Source organism: Dioscorea cayenensis, chromosome 10 (genome assembly GCF_009730915.1).
Source record: "Dioscorea cayenensis subsp. rotundata cultivar TDr96_F1 chromosome 10, TDr96_F1_v2_PseudoChromosome.rev07_lg8_w22 25.fasta, whole genome shotgun sequence".
In the NCBI taxonomy this organism is placed as follows: domain Eukaryota; kingdom Viridiplantae; phylum Streptophyta; class Magnoliopsida; order Dioscoreales; family Dioscoreaceae; genus Dioscorea; species Dioscorea cayenensis.
In genome coordinates, this window is record NC_052480.1 from 2,442,043 (window position 1) to 2,469,364 (window position 27,322).

A 27,322-nucleotide genomic window follows, 5' to 3' on the forward strand; every position below is an offset into this window, starting at 1 on the left:
AATTGATCATGTAAGACGGGCATGTTGAGAAGGTGTGGATGTGTATGCTTTTGAAAGATAAGAGTTGGAGATGCCATCTTGATGTGGTACTTGTACCTTGGTGTGACCAGTTTAAATAATAGAAATTATATAGATGCCAGAGAATGTTTTTTTAATTGCATATATAATAAATTGTGGATCTGGTAGTCCTTTATCTGCTATTGCTGAAACTAAGACTGTCTTTATTCAAACCATTTTGTTACAGGTGCCACATACAACATTTCTTCTCACCCATACTTGCTTTCTGTTTTACCATGTCATATCAAATATGACACTTCGCCGGCTGCGACATTCAATTGCTGACTTACCACATTCAATACGTATGGTTACTGAAGCTGCTTGGGTTTTGGCCCTCTCTTACTTCATAGCATACTTGGAAACTATAGCAATTTCGAACGTAAGTGGTTATTAAGTCAACACATTTAATTTATGATTATTTTATCTCATCTTGATGTCAAGTTCCACTGTGCAGTGTTGAATTTGCACTTGTGATTTAAAAATAATTGCAGTCATCATTTTTGTGTGTGTGTGTGTGTGTGTGAATTACCTTCATTTACTATGTCATGTATTCTAAACTTTTAGTATGTGCTGGCATGCACACTTTGTGTACACCATGCCTATTCAAGGCTTACTCAGATACTTGTCCTTTATAATGCAAATACTGCTTCAATGAAAAGTAAGCAGTTAACATACCTGTTTTGATGTTTGAGTTTGGAATGATAGTGCACTGCAGGTGACTATCTCAGCTGTTTTAGTGGAAGAATTTTCTTCATGCAATCCTATTTTATCCAAATTTTATTTATTTATTATCACTGCATTATCACGTTCTTGCAAACAAATACCTATTAGCTGAAGTTTGTCACTGATGTAACTCTTTTTTCTCTATGCACATGTGATAGTGTTTTTTCTCTGAACATCCTTTTAGTAGGTTTCTGGAAAATCATCCATTTAGATTTTAACCATGTGGTAGTCATGACTCCCTTGTGCTTCAATTAACAAGCATTATAGTTGAATTATGTGTAATCTGTTATATAGATATCCTAATCCAGTGATTGTGGTCTTCTTATCACTTGCTCTTATCAGTGAGCAATAGCTCAAGATTAACTAACAGTGGATTTTCTTCTTGCAGTTTCCTTATTATGATTTTGTTGATCGGGCATCAATGTACAAAGTCGGATGTCTCTTCTATGCAATATACTTCATTGTGAGCTTTCCCATGTTTTTAAGGTAAGAAACTGATCAAATTATAACCCTCGTAGAAAACCCCAATCTTTGTTTGTTCATTACATTATATCAAATTAATATCCTATTGAACTTTTGCTTGTGTGTATATCATCGAAGTAACAAAACATTTTATCTATAAAGTCACAAGTTTTGTTCTAATACCCACTCATATGTTGTTCAATTACTAGGATTGATGAGAAAGTAGGTGCACCATGGGACTTTGGGAGAGTGGCTGTTGATGCCTTAGGTGCTGCCATGCTTGTCACCATCATCCTCGATTTATGGCGTATATTTCTCGGACCCATTATTCCTGTCCAAGAATCAAAACAGTGTGCACAACCAGGGCTTGCATGGTTTCACTTGCCGGAGAGCTCAATGTAGCACGATAGCTCATGAAGGTGAGTCGAACCTCAAACATTGAGAAGAATAAACTATTTATCATAGTATAATTTGCTTAGTCATTCCAGTTCTTGAAGTTTATTGTGTTCACTTATTTCAAACTAAATAACTGGCTGTGCTTGCTTGCTTTCAGTTGTAGTTGTAATCGGAACGAGTTTGAACTTCTAAAATTCTAAGAGTATCATCTCGTCCTTCTGATTAATTAGTGCTGTGATCTAGTTTTATCTACTCTGTTTGTATTATTTAGCATGATTAGGATCAGGGCTTGATGAGATTCTTTGCATGAGATGGACATTGTTGCTCACTTAGCTTTGCTTGGATGAGGGTTTTTGGAGTTTTTGTGAGGTTAGATTTTGAACTAAACCATGCGTGGATCCATGGTTATATAGAAGGTATAATTTGGGTAAAATTCAGATTTCAAAATCACTATTTAATTTTTATTTCTCAACTCTCCAAATTGGTGGTTGAAGGGTTTTACAAAATTATGGACTAAAATGCCTTTTGTAAGTTTGTAATATTTACTATTATGATCCATCACCAACCACCGTATTGATCATCAACTCACCGGCACTAGTCACCGTGACCCGCCACCACCGGTCACGGGTGATCTATGGCCACCAACCGCTAGTGATCATCAATGATTCATCATCACTGGCCATCGATCCATTTGTCTATCTGTTAAGAAAGTTCTTTGGTTTCATTTGAGATTTTTCGTTGAAATTTTAAAAATGTATTTTTTTGTAATATTATATGTAAATTTGCCTATGCGGTAATTTCAAATTTCAAATCGAACACCATGATTTCATAACATTTTTTTATTCCACCATTTTCCCAAACAAAGTATGGTTTAAAATTTTTTTTCCTTGCTTTACCGTACTGACTTCATGAATCCCTCTCTAACACCCAATCCAAGCAAATTTAAATCATGCTTTTCCTTTCGGTATATTGGATTTTATTTATACCAATTTATTTCATCGTCATTTGTTTCTCGGAATAACCTCTGTTTAATTAGGCTTAACTGCTTTTTTTTTTTAAAATAAAAAAATTATAATGAAATACCTCTAATGGATGTTTTTATTATGCAACTTACTTACAATGAGTTGAAGGGAACTGGTTAGTTTTTAATATTTGAAATGCCGGGTTTCAGTAAATATCTTACATGTTGTGTTAGTACTTGGTACATCACATGTAATAAAAATATGTAAAATAAAAAAAATAAAATACGCATATATATGCACTTTGAAAATGGAAATGGGTAATAATTTTATATATTTCCAATAAAAATTATCTAAAGGTGTTTGGTTCTTGATAATGATAATTTTTATTATTTATTTATTTTTTATAATATTTTTATATCTAAAATTTTGAGTAGATGTGATAATCAGTAATATAAAAATATTACAGCGAATCAAACGCCCTTAAATACAAAAAAATCCACTTTTTTTAAAAAAATTAAACTTAAAATCTTACTCAGGATAAGATGTTTAAAAAAACTTAAAAATTATTAATTTAAAACACAAATAATTAGATAAGCAGAGAAACTTTTTATTTTTGGATAATGAAAATCTAACCTTTTTCAAGAGGGAAAAAAGAAAAATAAAAAAATAATAAAAAAAAAGGTATATAAACGCAAAGACGAAGGTCATTTACGACAAATTCGTTTCCAAGATTCGAAGCTCTGTTCATGGCCGCGATCTCCCGCGCCGGACCACGATTCCTCGAGTGGTGGACTTCCGCCGGATCACCGCAGCGGTACGACGGCGATTCGCCGGAGTCTCCGGCGATGGAGGAGACGGACTACGTGCGTGAGTGCGAAGAGGAACTGCAAGCAATGGTGACGGAATGCGAAGTGGAGCCTCGTGGGTTGAGGTTGGTGTTCATCGGAAGCCCTGCGACGGAGAGGAAACTCTACGCTTTGCGCTTGGCTGAGCTTCTCGATGTTCCTTGTATCTCCACCGCCTCTCTCATCTCCGATGATCGCCTTCCCAAGGTCCTCTCTCTCTCTCACACACACACACACACACACACAAAGAGTTTTGGTTGAAATTGGTATTAGGGTTTCATTGGCGCGGAGTTCTTGATTTCTTCAACGTTGTTATTTTGCTTTGATTGCGTAATGATTTGCAATGATTTCTTGCTTGATTTGATCCTTGTTTGTATGTTTGATTTGATTCAGATAGTCAATGCGGCGATGATGATCTCTGAGCTGCTGTTGAAAGAGGCTTGAGGAAGGATGTCTCAGAGCTGAAACTGGTTTCATTCTTGATGGAATTCCAAGAACAATGAGGCAAGCTGTAAGTTTCATTTCATTGATGTTATTCAAGAAGAGTGTCTTGAATTTTAGTGGTAGTTTAATAGCTTGTTTCTTATAATGTTTTTTGTTATTGTGTTGATTTACAATCTGAATATTGTTGTTTAAAAGTTCAATTTTATCATGACAAATCCTTGATGATAAGGTTTCAAGGTATTGATCTGGTAGTCAATTTCAAGTTCTTTCTTTGAGTGTGGCATGTTGTTGTTGTTTTTTTTTCATTGATGAGGCTAAAAATTGGTGTTTAAAGTTTAATTTGATCACATGAATTTCTTGATCAGGCTCAAGATATTGTTCTGATAGTCTTTTTTTCAAGTTTGGTAGCCTTTTTTTATATATGATATATTTGTTATATCTTATGGATTGATGGGGCTAAATATTGGTGTTTAAGGTTAAAATTCTATTTTATGTAAATCCTTGATGAGACTCGGTGTCGATCTGCCTGTCAATTTCAATTCCATTCCTTGAGTGTTAGTCTTAGTTTCATATATATATATATATATATATAGATGTTTTTTTGGCACTTTAGGATTAAATTTAATGGACTGAAAATTAGTGGTCTAAAATTAAAATTTTATTGTAGGAAATCTTTGGTCAGACTCAAGGTATCGATCTGGTTGTGAATTTCAAGTGTATTTTCTTGAGTTTAATTATTCACTTTGGTAGCATGTCCTTTAATAAATTTGTTGTCATGTTATGGATTATTTGGAAATCCTTGATGAGAATCAAGTTATTGCCTTGGATGTTAAGTTCAAGTGCATTCCTTGAGTTTTAGTAGTTTAATGGATTTATGAGACTGAAAATTGATGTTAAATTTTATCACAGAAAACCCTTGATCAAGCTCAAGGTATTGATCTGGTTGTGAATTTCAAGTGCAAGAATGAGACAAGTTTGGAGTCTGCCTCTAATCATGCTCAGAGACACAAACAATATACTGTAAGCTGGAATTTGTTATTTTCTGATTTTTTTTTATAGAATATTTTTGACACTAATTCAAAGCTGCTAATTCAGATTATTCCAATTTTTGTTCAACTTATTCAGTTAATTTTGGTTACTCGTGATTCCTTGGTTTAAGATTATGTATTGGTTCCCCTAATTAATGTTCAGATTCCTCAGCAATTTCTTGCATATTGTACTCGTTTTTAGTCTTTATTTGCAGTAGTTAAGATCACTTCCATTCAACTCATGAGTCTCTCTTGTTCTCTTTGTTTACTTTTCAAATAATAGCACAATCATGAATACTTATTAATGCATATCAGGTTAACAAGAGAAAAAAGAGAACAAAGTAAAAAAAAAAATGAATGTGATTCTGAATTTTGGAGGCCTTTTTTTTAAGTCACAAACGGTGCTCATGTAGCATGCCACTTGCTGTATGAGAAAATTCAAATTAAATTGCACTCAATTAGAACTACATTTCATAATGCACTTTTCACTACATTTGATGCTTGACTGAATTAATTGACCAAGAATATGTGTTTGATCTCCCAGACAAGGATGCTGGAACAATATTACAGGAATCAGAACAAGCTTCTGGACTTTGAAGTGGGTGATGATCAAGTGAAGAATTGGCAAAGGCTCTTAGCTGCATTAAATCTACAAGACCTTGATGACTCAATGGAGGATTGATTTAATGAATGCAGATTGCAGATTGAATGGTACACACCCACACATATTATCAGATTGCTGACATGAAATATGTTTTCCTCATTCCCTAGTTTTTTCCCCTACTGTATAGCTTATAGACACACAAATACATAGCCTTGTACTTCTCATGACTACTTGGATAATTCCTGGTATTCTTTGATGACATTGAAACATTTTTTTTTTTTCTTTCTGAAACTGTGCATCTAAAAAATTGTTTTGTCTCTGTTGCAAGTTCAACATATGTGTGCTGTTGGAAACAAATTTGCAGATTATTTGATGCAGTTACAACAGAAATTGATGGGATTTATGTTACACTTAACATTAATTAACAAATGAATACTAGGCAGTAAACAAATGATAGTTACACTGAACCTGAAGAGACAGCTGAACTACATGCTTGTGAATCATGGCTGTGAAGCCATCTCGAATCTCTGATCACCTTCGGCCGTTGCCTGGACCTGTGCGGCATAGTGTAGGTTCCAGAGCACATCTTCTAATGAAGGCCGCTCCGATGATTCTTGGGACAAACATTTGCTTGTCATGGAGGTCACAATAGATAAAGATTCTTGTGATGATGTAGAGTAAACGAAAGGGATCGAGTGCCCACTTTCGCTCATCTTGATTATTCAATGACATCGCCTACAAAGTAAATCAATACTTGTATATAATAACAATCCTTCCAAATTATTTGGAGATTTAGTAATTTTATTTGTCTCCTAATAAGTTTGACATCAGTTAATAGGGTAAAATATTGATTTGAACATATAGGCGTATATCTTAAATGTAATATGAATCTGGTTCAACTCAAAAGTTCAGGCATGAAGGACCCAGATTTACATTTACAGATTTAAATTCATAATCAGTGTTATCGAACTATTAGTTCGCTCGATGTCACCAGACCAAAACCCTTCAGATTTCACCAAATCAACGATACCGACCGATTAGTTAGCAATTTAGTAACTCAGCATATGACTTTCTGCACGTCAATTCAGAAAAGCTCAAAATTTCAGTATAGCAGAGTAATATTTGCATACCAATGCACTTAGAGATGAAGCATCCTTATCTGACACCACTGTTCCAACTAGCATTTCAAGTATGATTAAGCCAAATGTATAGACATCATCCTCCAAATTTACAGTTTCACTGCAAAGGCAATGGCGGCAATCAAATCGTTGTGAAATTAAAAAATTTCAGCTTAAACTGTATCCCCATGTTCTTAACATTTGAAGAGAAAACATGAGTGATCCTCACCTTGGTGGGTATTTGTTTTGAGCATGTTTTTGAGCTTCTGCCCGAGCCTGATGATTAAGCAACAGATTAGCATAAACAAATAAACTTCAATACTGGACCAGTTTTGTAACAGTTAAAAGTTAACTGGCTAAAAAATAAACACATATACCCACCTCATGTTTGTCAATTTCTTCAGTGATTATGGACAACCCGTAATCGCTTAGTTTTGCTACGTAATGTTCATCAAGCAAAATATTATTCGTTTTTAGGTGATTGCTGGTGAAACCGGGAATTACTCCAGTATGCAGAAAGTGCACAGCTTTCGCAATACCGATTAGAACCGCTAATCTATCTGACCATTTCATAGCCTTCTCCACATTGTGCTCTGCACAAATTGTACAACTTGAGAAGCCAAAGACTCAAAAACTTCAGAAGAAATAACTATTATTCTTTCGTACCATAGAAATATCCTTACCAGAAAGATGACTTCGGAGATTTCCATTTGGTAGATACTCGTGAATGAGATATACTCTGTTGATACTGGAATCATCAGATGAACCATCAATACAGTGGCCCAGGAGACAAACCAAATGTGGATGCCGAAGCTTCGAGAGTAAGTCTAGTCGAAGCTTTAGGTTTCTAATGGAATATCTCCTAAATAATGCCAGGCATCTTATCGCAACATAACTTCCGTTCTCCAGTCTTCCCTTGTAGAGCTGAAATGTAAGTAATGTGGTAAAATGAGCTTTAATTTCATATAATCACTTTGTGACATGAATATATAGTAATAGAATTATGTCTTTGGATTAATAAAATAGTAAACGAAGAAAGAAAACGAAAAGAAAAGAGTAGCTCGTTAGCTAAGAATTCATCTAAAGAGAAAAAAACAGTTCATTCAACACAAATTTCATGATCAACTTATTTTCTCATGCAAGAAATAAAAAATATGCACCTTGCCCATTGAACCCTCGCCTATATATGACAATCGGTCAAAATTTTTTGTAGCTTCCTTTAGCTCTTCCAATGAGAAAACCCGATATGTAGGGACGGCTTGTGTTCCTAGCTTCACAGCTTGAGAAATGTACCCTGTGAAGGACAACAGAAATCTATTTTCTTACTTCTTTACCAATAAACACCTACCTGAACGGTGGAGTTGCAACGTTCAAAGCAATAGTTTTCTTGGAGAAAGTATATGGCATGAATTGTATTTATAAGTTGTTGGAATAGAATAGGTCAGGTTGTACTGATGATGTTCTACACTTGAAAGAGAATTAAGAACTCACTTGCATTTGCGAGAAGCTCGGACGAAAGTCCAGTGGGAGAATTATCTGGCACCGGCTTTGGTAACAAATGCTGCTCTGCTACTGCTTTCTGGCGCTTCCTTCTGCAGAGAATTAGACATACAAGCAAAAGAAACAACACCAACACAGCAGCACCTCCGACGACAGCAATCAATAGTCCTAACTGTTTGCTCTTGGATTTTTTCCCTTTCGGGTGAAATTCTTGACAATATGCAATATCATGTTGATGTTGTGGATCAATGGTCAAACAATTACCGTTGGACTTAGTGACTCTCTTGTTGGAATTAGAACTCAAGCAAGATGGCAATCCGCCCTGTCAGTCTATTAGTAGAAACATCGACAAAACCAAGTTGGCTGCCGCAAGTTAAACTGCTTGGGAAAGATCCACTGAAGGAGTTAGATGCGAGGTTTAGATAACTTATGTTGGGCAAAGAAAAGAGTGATGATGGAGGAGTGCCCTCGAGATCATTGAATGACAAATCAAGATGCTGGAGCCAACTTAATTTGCCAAACTCTTTTGGAATTTCACCACTCAAAGAGTTGTTACTAAGCAAGATGGTGATCAATCCTTTGGGGATATCCAGTAGCCCAGAATCCAACTCATTGTCTCTCAAATCCAACACAGCAAGCTTTGTCAAGCCACTCAAATCAGGTATCTCACCAGAAATCTTATTTTTTGATAAAGCAAGATCACTGAGACTGTTAGCTCTGCCAATTGAATGCGGAAGGGTTCCCTTCAGTTCGTTGCGCTGCAAGCTCAAAACTGTTATGTTTGGCAACATGTCAAACCAATCAGGAACAGTTTCATTGAAGAAGTTCCCATCCAGTGTCAAAGTCTGAAGTCTCACCATTGCAGAAATCTTCGGAGGGATCGAACCATAGAGAAAATTGGAACTAAGATCAAGCACTTCAAGTGATCCCAGCCTATGAATTTTATCAGGTAAAGGGCCCCATATCCCCAAAGAAACCAAGATAACCACTCTCAAACTGGCCAACCTTGACAAAGTTGTGATGAAAGAATCAACAGAGAACGACTCGGATAATGTATGACCCTGAACTGCATATCCATCAAACTTACTAAGCTTGGCAAGCTTATCACCCACTATTTTTAGCTCAGTTACAGACTCTCCTTCACAAGAGACTGTTAATGCTGAGGAAAATGGTGGAAAACAAAGGTCTTTGGTAGCATTCCAAACATCCAGCTGTTTGGGATTCTCCAATTGCTTCCTCAGCTGCTGCAAGACTTGGGATTGAGAGACTAGTAGCTGTTGGCTGTTTGGCACCAAATGAAGACAAGCTAATACAAGTGCAATGAAGCTAAGCAATCTAGCCATGGATGAACTTCAGGTTTCAACATATGAATGCTCCCTGGAATCACTAAAGTTTGAAAGGAGAGAGTGCTTTTCTCTAGTGAGCAATCAAGTTGATGCCCTGATTTATAAAAATGACAGTAAAATCTAAGTATAAATAGTTAAATACACAGATTGCAAGACTAGAAAAAAAAAATGGAGAAAAAACAAAACTTGCATTAAAACCTACTAGAATTTAGAAATGATCCAAGAACCGAACTTTTCCATGAATTGTCATTGTTTTCAAAAGTAGGAGACGGAACGCATCAAAATCAAGCGAGAAATCAACAGATTTGAAGGAAAAGACTTGCCTTTCTCGCAGGGAAGATGACTGAGAGTGTTCAGAGCGCGGGAGAGCATTGAAAGCGTGCACATGGGGTAGCCGCAGAGCTCTGGAGGTGGGCTCTCGCCATTAATGGAACTTGATTGGGCTCCGAAGCTGAGTACAGTGGAGTAGGCGAAGCAGAGTGAGAAGAGGATAGCAGCATCATTGCTTTCCAAACACTTTGCTTTATTGGTTCCTCTTTTACATGTAACCCCCTGGAAATTTCCGAAATTAATAGTTTTATCCTCCATAAATATTTGCTTTTTTACTTTTAAAACATATTAAAAAAATTTTAAAAACTTATTTAATAATTCATTTTTTTATCTCAACGGACGAGTTTGTTTGGAATCATGAAACTCTAAATCAATACATAAAAACTACTGAGATTCCGATAAAAAAATTATTTTTTATATATACAAAAAAATTAAACTTAAAATTATTTATTTAAATGACTAAAATTTCTAACAGTTGGACTAGTAGCATGTGTTACAAAAACATCTTTTTTTATCAAAAAAATGTTAAATAAGGAAAAAAATCTTTGATAATTTAAAAAAAAAACTACAGGGACCAAAGTATGAGAATAATAATATTCAGAGACTAATAATTTAATTTATCTTTATGGGAAAATGACCATGATATATCATATATGGGCATTATCATATTATAACTATAAATGAGTGATAAAATAATTTGAGCATCTTTTTTTTTGTGGTGTTTGTCAACACATGTTTGTAGATTATTGGAATTATTCAGTGGAAGAGAATACAGTGGTGTGCATGAATGAGGGTGTGCCATGAAGGGTGGACCATTATCCATCTCTCAACTACTTTTTCTTCATAAAAAAAATTTAAAATTTTGAAAAGTTGGAGAAATAAAGAGCATTAGACCAAAATATAAATGTCATGCTTTCAATTTCAAATCAATTGCCCCAAAGAACAAGGCAATTTAATTTGTACATGTTTGTCCTTCAAGAATTATGCTCCATTTGAATGCATGGGCTCAAGAGCTTGCATGATTTGTGCTTTAAATTAGCATTTTCATAATTATCTGAATTTGTGTTATGTCTGTTTTTAATTAATCATGATTTATAATACTAACATAGAATAAAATATGAGAAGAAAGTTGTTTTAATTAATCATTTGCTACTTGTTCTTTGGGTACCATTATAACTGTTTATTTTAACCGTTTTAGGATAAGTAAAAACTTAGTTATGATTAAAAATTCTATACACATCTAATTTACATATTTTAGTTTGTTCATTTTTTTATCCATTCACTAAGGTTGTGCATTTAAGGTAACATAGATGAAAAATAGTGAATTTAAAAAATAATTAAAATTAAATTTAGAAATTAACTCTCAAATTAGGTACATAGATATATAATTTGGAACATGAAAAGCTTTTAGGAGTGAACACTTAAAGATGGACGGAGGGAATTTTTTTAAAATATATAGCATGTTAAAAGTCATTGGTTTTTTCCATAATTAATTTTTTTGAGTGTTTTACTTGCATTATATTTTGACAAATTAAAATTTGAAAGTTCATTGCATTCTTCTTTTGAACTTTACTGATCAATTAACTTATTTAATTTTTTTCTTGAATCATTTTATTGTATTTGAAAATCAAGTCTTAGAGGGATAAAGATTAAAATAACAATGATAATAATAATAATATCATCTCTTGGATATGAATCTAACATAAAATATAATACATTTACAATAAAAAGAAACAGTTGGTACTACATAGTCTACATTTCCCTCCAAACCAAGGGGTTGAAGATTTGAATGTATGGCTTACTCACGTTTCTTTAAAATAAAAAACAGCAATAAATTTATAGATACCAATTAAAGAGTGATTAATTAATTATTATTTGATTATTTTATAAATTACTTTATGTGGCATTTTTTTAAAATTTATGTTTTAGTTTTAAATTCTTTTACAAATTAATTTATATAATATATAAAATAACATTTTTAGTAGAGTTTTTAAAACATCTAATTTTTATAAACTAAACTATAAATTATCATATAAATAAAATTTAAAAATATAAATTTTTAGTTAATTAATTAATTAATTAATAATTTTTTTAATTCGCCCCCCTAACCTTTAATTCTAGCTCCGCCACTGATTATAAGTGATTAATAGCCAATCAAATTATTTTTGTTGACTAATCCTTGAACCTCAATGCTTATTTTTTAAAGTTCTTGAAATTCTAAAAATATAAAATAATTTCTCCATTATTATCTTATAATGGATATTATATAAAAAAATTCAAAAAAAGCATGTAATCACTTTCCCTGCAATCCAAAAAAGACACTAACTATTTATATATAAAATAAGTTTGAACGGATAAAAATTAGAAAAATTATTATTAATCGCTATAAATTTACGACCTTCCCAGTGAATCCTTTGACATTTTTTTAATACTTTTCCGCCTTTTTATGTTTTTTAGAATTTTTCTTTTAATAAATTTTTATAATACTAAAAATATTTTAATTTCATCAACATTGAAGCTTACCGTTTTTACATTTGGCCATCTTTGCTCATCCTCTTTGCTATTTGGCCATTTTTTTAATTTTATCAGTTGCTATTTTGCATCACAGTGTGAGTGCTAGTGCCAAGAATAAGACTTGAGATAATTTGGTAATTTGATATGAATTTAAGTTAAATAGAACTGGTTAGGAAAACATAAGTTTTTTTAATGGATATAAATAAAATTTGAAGAAATTTTTAAGAATTCTGAGGAATTGGGGATGTGTTTTTTTCTTCTCCTTAAAAAAAATATTAATAAAGTTTGTTTGGTTCAATTATCCACTTTGGCTTTCCTTGTTTTCATTTGGACTTGTATTATTTTTAAGATTGCACTTGTTTCTAAGTGCTTGTACCCAACATGGAGAGGTTCAGTTAAATAACCAAATTGGTGGGGACATTTCAACAATGGATTCTAACACTTGGTTTATGATATTGAGACATGTTTGGTGAGAAGCTTTGTCCTGGTGCAACCATTATATATATATAATTATTATTATCATTATTATATTATGTATGTGCAGTGTGGAGTGGTATCTGACATTGTTCTGCTGCATGATCAAACTCCAAAGTCCAAAGTCAGTCTGTTCATTTTTTAAGATTATCTTTGCTGTACCACTTTTGATTGATGCTGTGTGACTGCTCTGACTCACTCACAGAAAGTGCCCATTTTATTTTAGAATTATTTTGGAAGTAAATTTCAATGTATGTTAATTGTTCTAGGTAGATATGGGCCTTTTTTTTAAAAAAAAAAATATTTAGTTAAATCCAAAATTTGATAAGATAAAACATTTATACCAAAGTTACTAAAAAGCTTGTAACTCACCCGTATTAGCCCCCCGTTATGAAAAGCAAAAAATATTAATAAGTTTTGAATTCAAAATCTCACTCAACATAGTAGTGATAATAGATCTTTGGTTGTAGATATAAATTTGCTATTCAAATCTTGTTACACTGAAAATAAAATATATAAGTTAAATGATCCATTCCTGATTCATGCACACATCCCTGATATATATAATATTTATTGTTTTTATATAAAAAAAAAAACTCAATTCAAAGATAATCGACACCCACTGTCTTATATCTGAATTTAATATTAAGTGAAAATTCTCACTTAAAATAAAAATGACACTTTCTAATTAAAATTTTTGTTACTAATAACACTTACAAATATTAAAAAAATTTGCATTTTTCATTTTTTAAAATTTTAAATAATTATTTGTCATTTATTTCATCAACATAATCATGCATGCAATCTGAACCGGTCAAACTTATTAAATCATGAGTCACCAACATTTGTCTAAAGTCTGACATAGTATTAAAAACACTTGATGTCATTAGATTTTTTTAGGTGTCTAACATTTTTTCCTAGTTTCTACATGTTTTAGCTCTCTTTACCAAAAAAAAAAATAAATAAAAATTAAAAAAACAAAAAAACAAAAAAAGGACACATGCTCTCAATGAGAAACAAGGAAAGCACATGCCCAATATAAACTTCAATTATCTTGTTGAATGAAAGCAGCCTGTAAACTAATGTAAATCAAAATTAACAGCACATTGAGGAAAGAAAGAGTGTACCCAAGTTTTCTTTTCAAATTCTTAGTTTGAAGAAGATTGCTAACTTGCAAGATTTATGAATCAATATGAAACAAGACCATTAAAAACAGAATGGCAACAAAAGGCTAACAATAACTCAGGGCTTATAATACTTGGTAGGAACAAATGGCATTTTTGTGACGGCGCTGTCATTGGATTTGCCGCGGATGACGATCTTCACTTCAGTGCCCGGTTTGTGGTATCCGGTTTTGACATAGCCCATTGCTATGTTCTTCTTCAAACACGGACTGAATCCTCCACTGGTCACCTCGCCGATCTTTTCGCCTGAACTGCTGAGTATCTCACTGTGGCCACGGGGCGGTGGACCGGATGAGAAAAACCCTGCACGCCTGACTGCCGGTCCTTCTTCAAGTTGTTTAAGGATTACATCGGCTCCAAGGAAGCCACCTTCTACTCTTCTTCTTTTGCCAATTGCCCACGTAAGGCCAGCTTCGACGGGTGTAACATGTTGCTCCATGTCATTACCATATAGGCATAAAGCGGCCTCGAGGCGGAGACTGTCACGAGCACCGAGTCCTGTCAATCTTACCTTCCCTTCAGATTTTTCCAGGATGGCTTTTGCAAGATCTACAGCATTTTCTGAGGACACTGAGATTTCAAAACCATCCTCACCAGTATAGCTGAAAAAGTTCGCACACAAGAAAAAAATGTAGGATGAACTCGCAGTATAATTACTTCAAACAAATCAAATAATCAGCTCAACTAAACATCATAGGTTATGCTAACAATTCCTTGATACTGCAGAGGTTTCTTGAAATTGGACAAAAATCAGATATATAAACCTAAATAGATGAATATAATAACATAAGCTTTGATATTTGCCAGCAAAAGCCTTATCCTATAATTACGCAAACTTGGCAAAGAAATTGAACCCTTTCTGCGGTTAAAATTGTTGCCTAACTAACCATGCAAAGAAGTCCACTATCTACAATGGTGTTTGAAGTATATTGTGTTCCATGTCCATATGGAAATATTAGCTATCCTACATACTCTTGCCTCGTCATGACAAAGTAATTGGAATTGCTCAGAGGTGCTATGTTTGAAACTTAAATACAGATAAGAAGTTTACTGGTGAGAATAACTGACGATATCCTTGAGATTATATGCATACTTTAATCATTATCATGATAATGAAGCCCTTTTCAAGTTAACTTCCTATCAGCTAGTTGTGGCTTTACATTATTAGTGTTGATATCATCATTTCTTCTAATTCCCTAATGTTGCATGTTTTCAATCCCTTTAACTATGCTTTACCTATGATCTGCATTTTTTCAGGAAGATATTCCCTTTAACTTTCTGGCTGCACCAGCTTGAATCCTCTCATTTCCAAATGTTGGTGCATTATTAGCAGAGGAAGAAATATACATCCAAATCATATATTGCAAGCATCTCTTCAAATGAATATTTTTACGTCGTTTTTTGCTTCTTTATATTCCGTTGTTTTGAACCATGTAGCATGACAGCATTAATTCCTAACATGTATAATATTTTATTTGACTGAGAATCCTATAGTATATTACATACAACAATTTATCATTGGTCAATTACATGACTTGCTTATTATGAATGCCTATTCAAATTTGGAGTATATCTTTAGGACTGCAAGTTCAACTCAGCATGATGAAGATCATCCACTTTTTCAAACATCAACTTATCGGTTAAGTCCACTTATTTGTGTTGGTTATCATATAACAATAACCAAAAACCGAAACAAGAGTAAGGTAATTCATTTTTAAATTAATATGGGCTAGGAGATCAAGAACCTATATCATTTTTATTTCACAAGAACATATCATTTTGGACCGAGAAAAGCTAATGCTGCTTTAATATTCTTCAATTGCTGTTACAACCATATGATGTGTTTCTATTAAGAACAAACAATCATGCAAATGGAAAAACAGCTAAATAATACATGAAGCATACCCTGTTCGAGTAAGAAAGCAGTGGGATCCATTGATGTCCAGCTTACGAAATTCTCCAAAGTAAATTTTGCTTAAATCATCTTTAGTCAGGTGTTGAAGAACTGGGGCAGCAAGTGGACCCTAAGGTTCATTTGAAATAGAATTTCATAAAACTCAATCAAAAGGCCAAAAAACAGTAAAAGAGAATGCAGAACCATTAAAAGCATAGAAAGTTAGCCAATAATTATAATAAGAGCATGTTGCAGATACAATGTATAGTTGCATTGTTCTTGAATCAGAAATTTTCCCAACATTCGAAGAAATTTAAGTCAGTTTTAGAAATTGGCTTCAGTTATTCACCAACCAAGCACTAAAAACTTTTTTGATAAAATTAATAAATCTACTCACAGATGCAAACAAAGCCAAATAATTCACACATTTCTATCTAAATGCATATGATACAAATTGCAACACAGTATTAAATTCACAAAGGGAATATATAAACTACAATGATGAAGTTTCAGCAAAGTGTCAGGATTGGAACTGAAATGCCATGGATGAAATGAAAACAACTAGAATTTCCATGACATCTTCCAGTGTGAGAGATCACAAGAAAGCATACGATAAAAATATGAAATGGTTACCGACATTTATAATTCAAAGACAAAGCAATATAAAATGAGCACAAAATCAGATCCAAAAGAATAAAATCCCAAAAATTCAATAAAGAACAAGAGAGCACTGACCTGAAGCGCAAGGAGGGATCTTTCGTCATGGATGTGCCAGTTGACATCCCCGCCCTTGGCCTTGAATGCTTCCATATGAGATCCAATGTGGGCAAGATCCTTATCCCTACACCCAGCATTAACCACCAGGTAAATGAGATCATCACTGACCTTAGTGATCACCGAGTCATCGATGGCGCCTCCACGCTCATTGGTGAAGACCGTGAGAGTCCCAGTGCCAGGCTTGAGACCGGCAACATCGGCAATCACGAGGCGCTCAAGGAAAGGGACGCAGTCCTTGCCCATGAGGCTGAGGCCACACATGTGAGAGACGTCAAAAAGGCTGCCATTTTCACGGCAGTTGATGGTGGAGTCCATGATGGAATCCTTGTATTGGATAGGCATGCTCCATCCGGCGAAAGGGACCATCTTTCCGCCATTTTCGACATGGAAGTCATGGAGAACGGTTTTCTTGAGCTCACCGGCGGCAGCGGCGAATGAACGGTTCTTGGTGGTGCGATGGGGATGGGCGTGGGAGAGGCGGCGGGTGAGGGATTGGCCGAGCTGCCATAGGGCGCCTCCTCTCATGGTGATGGTGAATGGGAATGGGAATGGGAATGGGAGGAGGAGAAGCAAGAAGAGGAGAAGGGGAGTTGGTGAGGATGGTGTGGTGTTGTTTTGTGGGAATGGTGGTGTGGTGTGGGTGGGCTGCCGAGTGATGGGCCTGGGAGGATGAGGATCTCTCAACCAAATCCACCAAGATAATGCTGTTGTATTTTTTTCATTTTTTTATATATATATATATAATTTTTTTATTAGGATTTAAGTGCAATATCATCTAATGTTGTGTGAATTTTGGTTTTTTATATTTGGAGTACGAGGTGATAGGGGGCTGAGGACCACTTTCCTTGGGTGGGTGTGATTATTGTTAAAACTCTTGTGTGGAATATCTGATTTTGTAGGAAATTATTGTATATTTAATGTGAATGTCTCACCTGTGTATGCTATTATTGTGAAGATTAATAGTATTATTATGTCTTGGTTTTTTGCAACTATAGAGGGTACAAATGAGATTTTAGCTGATGTTTATTCCACTACTTGGTTTAACATGGAGTTCATTGGACCTCGCGCGAAATCAGCTAGTGCCGCTCTCACAATTGAGGAGAACCTCATGATGGGTGCATAGGCTAGATCTTTTGTTTTTTGATAGGTCCCGTGAGGAGCCTCATTGCTTTCTCATCATGCTGGTGACTCATTGCTTTTTTGGGCTACTGCTTTTATTTGCCCTACGCTAGTGAAATGTTGCTTTTTAAGACGTGGATAAACCACACTGTATTAAAGACATATAACGATATAAAGAAACGACACTTTTAAGTCTATATGTTTTAAATGATATTCAAATAGAGATTTTTTTCCACTGATAAAAAAAAAAAAATTGATCTTTCAATCTCACTTGTATATTTTAAACTCATGTATTATAGATTATGTAATATATAATAACACTCATTTTAATTTATATAACTTAAATGATATTCATATAGGGATTTTTTTTCCCAATAAGAAATAATTAATTTTTTAATTCTCTCATTTGTACATTTTAAACTTGTGTATCATAGCTCATGTCTTACGGAAAGACACTTATTTTAGTTTATATATCTTAAATGATACTCGGATAGAAATTTTTTTCCCCAATAAAAAAAAAAATTTGATCTCTCAATCTCTCACTTGTATATTTTAACCTTGTGTATTATAGCTCATGTTTTATGGAATAACACTCATTTTAATTTATATAGCTTAACCGGTACTTAAATAGATTTTTTTCTCTTATAAAAAAAAATCAATCTCTTGCTTATCAGTAAGAAAAAATTATCTTCTTTCTTCTAATGCAGAGCTGGTTGGTGAACATGAATGTCTCGCTACATTTGCTTTGTAGAATTTATATAATGATAGACTGAATAATGAATATGTTTAACCAACATGACAACACATCAGGCGGTACATGTTGTACATATGAATTTTTTTTCCCTATAATTACCGTGGCATAAATTATCTCATCCGTAGTCAAGTATTAATAAAATTTTAAAACTTTTTTATCTAACAAAATTACTTGTTAATCCCGGTAAGTTTATATTCTACTCAAACAATCTTTAAAAACTTAATTACAATGAGATTTGGCGTCTTGGTTTCACTGTGATTGTCATGGTACCGAGTATATAGGATCACAACTTATTTTTTTAGGATCACAACTTATTTTTTTAATTGAACTATATTTTAATCCTCACCATTGTAGAGCCAGTGAAATTTTTTAAAATTTCAGAAATATCATTGAGAGGGGAGAATTCCTGCATCCTTGACCTTCTTTCTGCCATTATTGGTTTGCCCCTCTTCATAACAGCTACATTCCACAACTACAATATACTTCTTTCACCCATGCAATTAATTAACACCCAAATTCACCCAATTAACAAGAAAAATATCTTGATTCACACCCAAATCATTCTGCTTTCCCTTGAGAATTCTTCAAAATTAGAGGTATCAATTAGAAATAACATTGTTTAGGGAGGAGTTAAAGCTGATTTGCTGAAGTACTTTGATAAGTCATTTTAAATAAAGTTTGAAATTCAAAATTACAGCCAAGTGCATTGTGGTCTTTTTCTTCATAAGAAATAACATTGTTTAGTGATGAGTTAAACTGAAGAGCAAGGTTTTTAAAAAGTAAGAATAGATTAGGAATACTGAAAATTAGGGGCATCAATTAGAAATTCTGTAACTGTCGAGGGTCTTTAGTTGTTTTTTTTTTCTTTGTATATTTATAAAATTTTAAATTAAAAAAATTTGTTCCCCTGTAAAGCATTCATGTTTGACATCATGTTCTGTCGAAAGAAGATGGTTCAAATTTCACTTCACATAAAGTAAAAATATAAAATGTGTTGAGATAGTAATTACATACTTATGTATATTCATGACAAATAATTTGTCTATAATTTATTAAAAAAATAAAATGAAAGTTTACGAGCTACACCACACCAACAGCAAATTAAAAAAAATATTTTTGAGATGAGTGATATGTTACATGTTATATACACCAACTATGAATTCAGTCAAACATGTTCACAGTTAAGTAATTTTTAAAATTCCACTTTAGTCAAAACAAAAAGGAGAAGCAATTTTTAGAGAACAAAATATAAATAAATGAATATATATGATGGGTGGGCACCATATGAGTAATATATATATATATATATCAAAATGAATTTTATATGCACCAAATGCACATTTTTATAGTAAAATGAAGTAATGAACCAAAGTTTTTTATTTGACTACATTTAAAACTAAGATATATATATATATATATATATGGAAAAACATCATAGGTAAGTACCTGGATTTCAAATATAAGGATGTTTTAAATCTAAGCCGTTGGATCATCATTTGATGGTTGATTGTTTACATAAACACTGTACACTTTTTACTGTTTATGATTGTATATAATTATAACCCTTATTTTCGCATCTACAGCCAAACCCTCCCTCTGCGGCTCTTTCCAATAAATAGATTAAAAAGTTCACAAATAATAGAAACGGGTGTGTATATATCAGTCAGTGGAGATGAATTCCTCTTCGCTGAAGTCCCTCAACTTCATCCAAGCCTTGCAGCCCGCCATGGTCTCCCCCACGATTCCCGATACGAAGCCTTTCAGTAATCTCTCAATGTCTTTCTATTAATTTGTATTTTGATTTTCAGCAATTTATTGGAATTTGTCCTGATTTCCTTTTCCAGAAGGTTGTGCATTTGCTTGAAGAGTTTTAAGAAGGAAATTTTGATTTTTTGGAATGAATTATCACTTTTTGTCAACAAATCTTCGTGAAAGGTGGCATCTTTGGATGTTCTACTGGTTGAGTGGACTGAGAGAAATTAGTATGGATTTTTGGCTTACTGGTCCAATGCAGTGTATTTAAAATGGTGAAGTTTTAGTTTTTTGTTCTCTTTTTAGTGCATTAATTGAGTAAGATGCTTGTTTGATGAAGTACTTTGATAAGTCAGAATTACAATATTGAGAGAACCATGTTTGTAGAAGTAGAAGGATGGTGTTTTCTGTTTTCAGAATGCGGGATGTTTCACTTTCAAGTTCTAGTGCATTTGTTTGATGAATATTGCATAAGAATGAACTTCTATTGCTTTGAATATGTTTGTATGTGGTTGGCGAACATGCAGCCATTTGATTTTTAACTTTGTGGTTACATTTGCTTATGCTATTCATGGATTGATCAGGTTCTGTGAAGTCAGTGGCAGTTGTTGGAGGTGGAGTTAGGTATGCTGTGGAAGTTGGTTACTTGAACATTCTTAATGTAGTATCACTGCTCAAATCCGTCTCTCTTTTATGTTTCTACTTGCTAATGGTGTGAATTTTGTTTGATCTTTTGAACAAAATCTCTCATATGACATGCATCTACTTTCAAAATCATTCTTTTACTTTCATTCGGTTCAATTTTGTTCTGAATTTTGTTATATGACTTCAGCGGGCTTGCTGCTGCATATAAGCTTAAGCTAAATGGTTTGAGAGTCACCCTCTTTGAAGCTGAAGATCGAGCTGGAGGAAAAATTAGAAGCAACTCATATAATGGTCTCATATGGGATGAAGGAGCCAATACCATGGTAGTAGGATTGTGAGAGTTCAGTAATTACATTTTTACACCTATGAGGAATGCAAGGAAACTGCATAAGAAAGAATAATTTTTCACTGCAAGTGATGCTTGTTTTTGGCATGTTTTATTACTCCTGATTCAGAATTTGAAGGCTTTTCTTTTCTGAATTATTCTTGTGTGCAGACAGAAAGTGAAATGGACGTTGGAAGATTGATTGATGAGTTAGGCCTCCGAGAGAAACAACAATTTGTATGTTTTCTTTCTATGGAGGCTCTTTCTGTTGTTTGTCATATAACAATTAAATGCAATTGTGTTATTCCTTGCTATTGTCAAAGTCCATCCATAATAAGTTCTCAGAAACAAATGCACCTGAAAGAAAATTGCCATCTTTCACTGGCCAAACTCTTCCTGTAATTCTTTGTTACAATGATGGTCCATCAAAAAGGAATCTAGTTTGGTTGCCTTCTATGTTACTTGTGTACCAACCAGGTCAAAAAATTGTTACATGCCATCTTACCAATATTCCTTATATCATGTAAAGTTGTTTATATATTACTTTATGGGGTTATTTTATTGTTGAAGTTGATTTCGCTTATTTGACAGCCCATTTCCCAGACTAAGAGGTATATTGCAAAGGATGGATTGCCTGTGCTGGTTTGTATTCATGAAATAGTCTTCTTTTTTCAATTTTTCCAATTTCATTTCTCACTATTGTTACTAATGCATGTTATGTTCCATTCCTTGTGTGTTTTGGATGCAGATTCCTTCTAATCCTGTTGCATTAATAAAGAGCAATATCCTTTCTCCACAATCAAAGGTTTTGTGTTTTATGACTATCATGCTTTCACCTGAGTAAAGTAGTCTATGAAGTAATATGTTGATCCTTACCCACTTTCAGCATATACCATCAATCAATGAACCCCCACCTAACCCATTTGTGTATCACTATTATGAAGCTGATCATATATCTTCTATTTACCATTTACCTATTTTGATTTATGAAAAAAACATGGTTTTTGCAATGACATTAGGTGGCAGCTTATTTTTTGTTTGGACTTGTAATATATATCAGAAGTATGATCTTCTAGAGGTTAGTAAGTGGCTATTTTCCAAGTTTGATGTGAGCAGCATGGAGATTACAGAGGCCTTTAAATTGTACTTCAACTATTTCCTTGCGGTGAGTTGGTGGACAATGTAACTCGGATATCTGAGGCTGGTATTGGAGGACCACTTCTTGAGTCACTTTTACCTTTTCCATTGAACTGCTACTATCATTTGTTTTTATGAAATTCCTTCATTCTATTGGTATTTAGTACTTTAAGTATTGGTCAATTTAAACATACTAAATCATGTATTTCTACTCGGAAGAGATTCAATAGATGTGTTGCTTTGTTTGGTGACATAACAATAGATAACAATAGATAACAATAGAAAGGATATGTTTCTTCTAATAGTCTATAGTTTGTTTTACTACTTTCATCTCTTAAAATAAATCTATACTGTGCAACTTTGGTCTCAGTTAACATATATTTTGATCATCGTGTTTTTACAGTTAAAGCTTTTCTTGGAGCCATTTTTGTGGAAGCGTTCTAGCTCAAAAGTTTCTGAGGAATTTTCACATGAGAGGTGATTTGTGATCTAAATTTTTTATCAGTTCCCTGTCTTTTGGCACTTCATACTTCAATAATCTGAAACATGAACTTTATTTAGCAATGCTGTCCTATCAACATCCGTTAGAGGTGTTGCGTGGTTGTACAAGTTTGTGTATTCTTGAAATTGAATAAACTTAGAAGCTTTTTGTATTTTAGCTACCATCAAATTTTGGCTGTAAATTAACCTCTATTGTTTTAATCAAATCTTCTGCTAAGTTAAATTTTATCATTCATTGAAATGGTTGAACTTTAAGAAAAATGATTCTGAATAATTTATATAGGCTGTAGCTAGGTTTAAGAACCATGGGTATCTGTAAGATGCTAACTTGGAATTGTTATTTATCTGTTTTTTTATTGTGCTTACTTGAATTCCACAATTATGGACATGCCAGAACTTTTGGGTTTGATTTTTGCCATTGACTCTCAGAACAAGCAACTTATGAGGGAAACCTGGACCTTTCTCCTGCAACACCTCACGATGTCATGTAACAGTGAACGTAGAAACCAATTTAACCCAGGCCACTTAGGTCTTATAGAAATGGATAAGCAAAAGTCTGCAAAAGTTTTTGCTGATAGAGTGATAACACAAAGGTCTAGTTTGATGACCAAACAGATAAATGGAAAAACGCAACGTATTTTGAATCAAATAAGATCCTTGGAATCAGGAATCAAGCTATCACAACAAACAATAACAAGCAAGATAAGGGGATATAGTTTCATGATTTTAAGATTTCTAACATATTCATTACTGCTTGCAAATTTTCATATGATTCGCCTCCTGAGAATTTTGGTTTGAGAACAACTAAATTTGTCCTCATAATTAACCAGGTTTGTTGATTATGTTATCCATCTGCTGCTTGTGTTAGAGGTTATGTCTAACTCTGTAATCGGAAAATCATGACCTTTGGATATTGAAGAAATCTTTTGGCAATTTTTATTCTGTGCAGTGTGGGGCACTTCTTTCAACGTCATTTTGGAGCAGAGGTGGAGTACAACACATTGTACTGTATTGCTATATAGCTGCTTATCTTTATTTTTTCTGTTCTTTTCTTTCTTTTCTGGCATAATTCGGTTGTCTCGTGGTAAAGAACAAGAGCAACCCTTTATATTCACAATCCATCTTAAAATTTTAGAGTTCTATGGATTTTGTGTGCAGGTAGTTGATTATTTTGTAGATCCTTTTGTTGCTGGCTCTAGTGGGGGAGATCCAGAATCATTATCTGTGAGTAATATTTACTTGCCTTTTATGTAACTATCAATGCTAGCTGGTTACCATATTAAGGCTCACCTTTTTTATTCAAGTGGAAAAATATTAATTATTTCACGCTTAAAGTTCAAGCTCACTGTCCAATCATTTCTCTCAGTGGATAATTGGCAGTACAAGTCCTAGTGACTTTCATTGTTAGAAATATACGTTTCTTGGTTATTACTATTGTTTATACCTTTTCTGCTGCAACAGATGCGCCATGCTTTTCCAGAATTATGGAGCCTGGAAAAAAGGTAAGTCATTCATGGAAGATGTTGTCTTGATTTTCAATTATACACTACCTTCGTGGATTGAATTTCACTCCTGATTCCACCTACACTTTGTCAATAATTCTGCTTTCAGATTTGGTTCAGTCATAGTCGGGGCCATCCGATCTAAATTTTCAGCCAAAGACAAAAATAGTGAAAACAGGAAACCTTCGGGGAAAACAAAGAGTCAACGTGGTTCATTTTCATTTCATGGTGGAATGCAGGCACACCTTCTCTGACATCTTTATGTTTCAAAAGTTCACTTCAGTTGTAGGTGTTCTCACAGTTAAAAAAGCTTAAATGATGTCTATTTTAACTGTTTCTGCCTTTTTCAGGCACTCACAGACATGTTGTGTACAAAGATTGGTGGTGATAACTTGAAACTGAACTCAAAGGTGTTGTCACTAGCCTGTAACTTTGAAGAAGGCTCTCCATTCAGTAGCTGGTCGATTTCTTATGCAGCAAAGCATGATGACCATACAACACTCGTAGACAATCAGCCCTATGATGCAGTCATAATGACGGTAAAAACTGTATTTCAGTTTACACCCTCGAGGTGGCGATTAACCAGCTTAATTAAGATATTTAAACAATCTGCATGTTGCATTATATGCAATGTTTTGTTTATATCCTGTCATGAGCATGGCCAATGCAGTCTTTTTGGGAGATTTCTCATCTGCAAGCATCATCGTTGTTCTTTCAGGCTCCACTTTGTAATGTTAAAGAGATGAAGTTCACAAAAATCGGGAACCCATTTGTGCTAGATTTTATACCAAAGGTGGGTTTACCTATGCCATAATATTAAACATTAATTAGGTGCATATTATATGGAAATACTTGTCCTTCTTCTCTAGTATTGTATACTTAAGTAGCCTTTTGTCATTCAAATTTTAGGTGAGCTATCTTCCTTTGTCAGTCATAGTTACCTCCTTTAGAAAGGATTGTGTGAAAAGACCCCTTGAGGGTTTCGGTGTTCTAGTGCCTTCAAAAGAACATAGAAATGGATTGAAAACCTTAGGTGAGTTTCTCATATTCACAAATGCTTCTGGGTTGCTAGATTATTTTCGTATTGTAAATTACTACTGATAAAAGGTGGTGTAAAATATTACACTGTTTCTATTTTCTTCCTTTTTTCTGTACAGGTACTCTCTTTTCATCCATGATGTTCCCCGATCGAGCTACCAGTGACCATTTTCTTTATACTACCTTTGTTGGAGGAAGCCGGAACAGGGATTTAGCCGGAGCTTCTTCGTATGTGTGACTAATGTTATTCTTTGCCTTTAAGGTGAATGGGCACTTTTGGTCCTTGGATTATACCCCTATGTTCACTTTGGTTCCTAGACTCAAAACATGTTCAATTTATTCTAGCTTTGGCCCCTATTCCAAACAAACATTTTTTTTTTGTTTCTAGGGACCAAAATGAATTTTTCAGTATAGTTCAACGACCAAAAGTGGACTTATACCTAGTTTTAATCGTCAGTTAAGTCATTGTTCTTATACAACATCCGACAACCTTCAGGGAAGAGCTGAAACAAGTGGTTACTTCTGACCTCCAGCAGCTACTGGGTGTCGAGGGACAACCAACTTTTTATGAAGTAATGCACAAAACCAAAGCAACTCTTGTTTCTGATTTTTACATGAAGTCAGAATCTCATCCAGTTTTTCTCACTATCATTATTTCATTCAAGATTTACCTGCTTAGCTTTGCATTGAATTACAGGCACATTTACTGGAGAAACGCCTTTCCGTTGTATGGTCATGACTACGATCTTGTTTTGGAATCGATCGGCAAATTGGAAAAGGATCTTCCCGGGTTTTTCTATGCAGGCAAGTCACTCTCAACTCTAACCGGCCTCCCTTAACATGCTATTCTAATTCATTAATTTCGATGTATTTAATACTCAAATAATCCATTCGATTGCGAAACTGTGACATCATCAATGGTGTGAGACAAAAAGACCAAAAGTGTAACATTTTTTTTTAGATTCAGGGATCGAAATTAACATTTGGACTCTGCCATGGATCATTTCATGTTAAATCTATCTAGATATTTATGCGTTAACTAATGTTATTTTCGCATATTATAACTATTCAGGTAACCACAAGGATGGATTATCAGTTGGGAAAGCAATTGCATCTGGATGCAAAGCTGCAGAGCTTGTAATATCTCATCTCAACTCCTCTTCAAATAAAATTTAATGGCAATTATGTGCTTTTTGTTGTATTTGTTAGTACATGTAATTTTATCATTTGTTTTTACAATTTGGTTATTGAAAAATAAGAAGAAAAATATTATGAAAACAGTAATGTTGCCATTTGGGCAATCTTCAACATTCATGGTCTATCTTTCCTTTTGTCTGGAGCTCATGTGGATGATAAGAACCAGACATGGATTTGACTTAATGCTGGTTAAATATCATCTGTTCTTTGTCACTTGATGTTGCTAGCCAACCTATAATATTCCAATCAATTAAGATTGGTCAAAGAATGGATTAATATTTTAATGCATCCAAACTACTATTATATTAATGTGTTTTAGTTCATTATTCTTTTGTTTTTTAGCCTTTTTATTGTTCAAATTCTCACACTCTACAAAATCATGTGTTTCTCTTAATTTTACTAAAAAATTTGAGTGCATTTAAGTAGAGATATCAATTTGTCTCTCAATCTGATTTGGGGGGCCAAAGGTGGTCCTAGAGTTTGGAAGATTAGGTGACTTTTGTCAAAATTGTTTTTGGGTTTGGGTTGACTAGCTAATTACTTGTTTGATCCAAACTATTTTGTAATTTGAGCAAATTTTAGCTTATTAAGTATAATTTTAATATTTCAGGTGTATATGTTAAAAATAGTATAAAATTAATTTAAATATTAACATGTTGCCTAACACAAGAAGATAACAAATTAACAAATACAA

General features: G+C 33.8%; 5 protein-coding genes across 7 annotated transcripts; 3 read left to right on the forward strand and 2 right to left on the reverse strand.

The window, feature by feature from the left end:
* Positions 1-118: 118 nt before the first annotated feature.
* Positions 119-1,890, forward strand: LOC120270643 (cycloeucalenol cycloisomerase-like). Its single transcript, XM_039277698.1, has 3 exons — positions 119-436; positions 1,169-1,266; positions 1,452-1,890. The coding sequence occupies exons 1-3, from the start codon at positions 134-136 to the stop codon at positions 1,642-1,644; spliced, it is 594 nt and encodes a 197-aa protein (XP_039133632.1). The 5' UTR covers positions 119-133; the 3' UTR covers positions 1,645-1,890.
* A 1,433-nt stretch (positions 1,891-3,323) lies between these two features.
* LOC120270547 (probable adenylate kinase 7, mitochondrial) lies at positions 3,324-5,789 on the forward strand. The gene is made up of 4 exons (XM_039277579.1): positions 3,324-3,652; positions 3,839-3,956; positions 4,799-4,909; positions 5,462-5,789. Exons 2-4 carry the CDS (start codon positions 3,945-3,947, stop codon positions 5,597-5,599), a joined length of 261 nt encoding a protein of 86 aa, XP_039133513.1. The 5' UTR covers positions 3,324-3,652; positions 3,839-3,944; the 3' UTR covers positions 5,600-5,789.
* A 32-nt stretch (positions 5,790-5,821) lies between these two features.
* On the reverse strand, positions 5,822-9,975 carry LOC120270546 (probable inactive leucine-rich repeat receptor-like protein kinase At3g03770). Its single transcript, XM_039277577.1, is given in 10 exon segments — positions 5,822-6,210; positions 6,212-6,256; positions 6,652-6,760; positions 6,869-6,915; positions 7,021-7,232; positions 7,323-7,563; positions 7,800-7,933; positions 8,131-8,455; positions 8,457-9,579; positions 9,809-9,975. Coding segments are annotated over 9 exon segments (2,328 nt in total). The 5' UTR covers positions 9,483-9,579; positions 9,809-9,975; the 3' UTR covers positions 5,822-6,021.
* A 3,934-nt stretch (positions 9,976-13,909) lies between these two features.
* Positions 13,910-17,275, reverse strand: LOC120270420 (aminomethyltransferase, mitochondrial). Its single transcript, XM_039277423.1, has 3 exons — positions 16,617-17,275; positions 15,893-16,011; positions 13,910-14,589 (listed from the first exon to the last, which is right to left on the reverse strand). The coding sequence occupies exons 1-3, from the start codon at positions 17,181-17,183 to the stop codon at positions 14,046-14,048; spliced, it is 1,230 nt and encodes a 409-aa protein (XP_039133357.1). The 5' UTR covers positions 17,184-17,275; the 3' UTR covers positions 13,910-14,045.
* A 2,843-nt stretch (positions 17,276-20,118) lies between these two features.
* On the forward strand, positions 20,119-26,741 carry LOC120270419 (protoporphyrinogen oxidase, mitochondrial). 3 transcript variants are annotated; one of them, XM_039277422.1, is made up of 18 exons: positions 20,119-20,294; positions 20,868-20,907; positions 21,116-21,251; positions 21,425-21,490; positions 21,845-21,895; positions 22,002-22,058; positions 22,794-22,867; positions 23,841-23,877; positions 24,050-24,115; positions 24,353-24,393; positions 24,503-24,632; positions 24,744-24,932; positions 25,112-25,186; positions 25,303-25,426; positions 25,551-25,659; positions 25,928-26,008; positions 26,129-26,235; positions 26,504-26,741. In XM_039277422.1, exons 1-18 carry the CDS (start codon positions 20,204-20,206, stop codon positions 26,605-26,607), a joined length of 1,578 nt encoding a protein of 525 aa, XP_039133356.1. In that variant the 5' UTR covers positions 20,119-20,203; the 3' UTR covers positions 26,608-26,741. The 3 variants fall into 3 exon arrangements, 2 of the variants coding, with proteins under 2 accessions (XP_039133356.1, XP_039133355.1); XR_005539593.1 differs by having other exon boundaries at positions 20,122-20,294; positions 25,928-26,003; XM_039277421.1 differs by lacking the exons at positions 25,928-26,008; positions 26,129-26,235; positions 26,504-26,741 and adding an exon at positions 25,820-25,916 and having other exon boundaries at positions 20,121-20,294; positions 25,551-25,693.
* The last annotated feature ends 581 nt before the right edge of the window (positions 26,742-27,322 follow it).

What these genes read in the sequence shown, in the direction of transcription:
- LOC120270643 (XM_039277698.1), top strand. Translation starts at nt 134, where the DNA reads ATGCCAGAGAATGTTTTTTTAATTGCATATATAATAAATTGTGGATCT. An exon ending in AAACTATAGCAATTTCGAAC is followed by an intron (nt 437 to 1,168) that starts GTAAGTGGTTAT and finishes TTCTTCTTGCAG; the next exon opens with TTTCCTTATTATGATTTTGT. An exon ending in AGCTTTCCCATGTTTTTAAG is followed by an intron (nt 1,267 to 1,451) that starts GTAAGAAACTGA and finishes TTCAATTACTAG; the next exon opens with GATTGATGAGAAAGTAGGTG.
- LOC120270547 (XM_039277579.1), top strand. An exon ending in AGAGACACAAACAATATACT is followed by an intron (nt 4,910 to 5,461) that starts GTAAGCTGGAAT and finishes TTGATCTCCCAG; the next exon opens with ACAAGGATGCTGGAACAATA.
- LOC120270420 (XM_039277423.1), bottom strand. Translation starts at nt 17,183, where the DNA reads ATGAGAGGAGGCGCCCTATGGCAGCTCGGCCAATCCCTCACCCGCCGC. An exon ending in GATCCCTCCTTGCGCTTCAG is followed by an intron (nt 16,012 to 16,616) that starts GTCAGTGCTCTC and finishes AATGAACCTTAG; the next exon opens with GGTCCACTTGCTGCCCCAGT. An exon ending in TGCTTTCTTACTCGAACAGG is followed by an intron (nt 14,590 to 15,892) that starts GTATGCTTCATG and finishes GAACTTTTTCAG; the next exon opens with CTATACTGGTGAGGATGGTT.
- LOC120270419 (XM_039277422.1), top strand. Translation starts at nt 20,204, where the DNA reads ATGAATTCCTCTTCGCTGAAGTCCCTCAACTTCATCCAAGCCTTGCAG. An exon ending in ATGAAGGAGCCAATACCATG is followed by an intron (nt 21,252 to 21,424) that starts GTAGTAGGATTG and finishes TCTTGTGTGCAG; the next exon opens with ACAGAAAGTGAAATGGACGT. An exon ending in GATTTAGCCGGAGCTTCTTC is followed by an intron (nt 25,660 to 25,927) that starts GTATGTGTGACT and finishes GACAACCTTCAG; the next exon opens with GGAAGAGCTGAAACAAGTGG.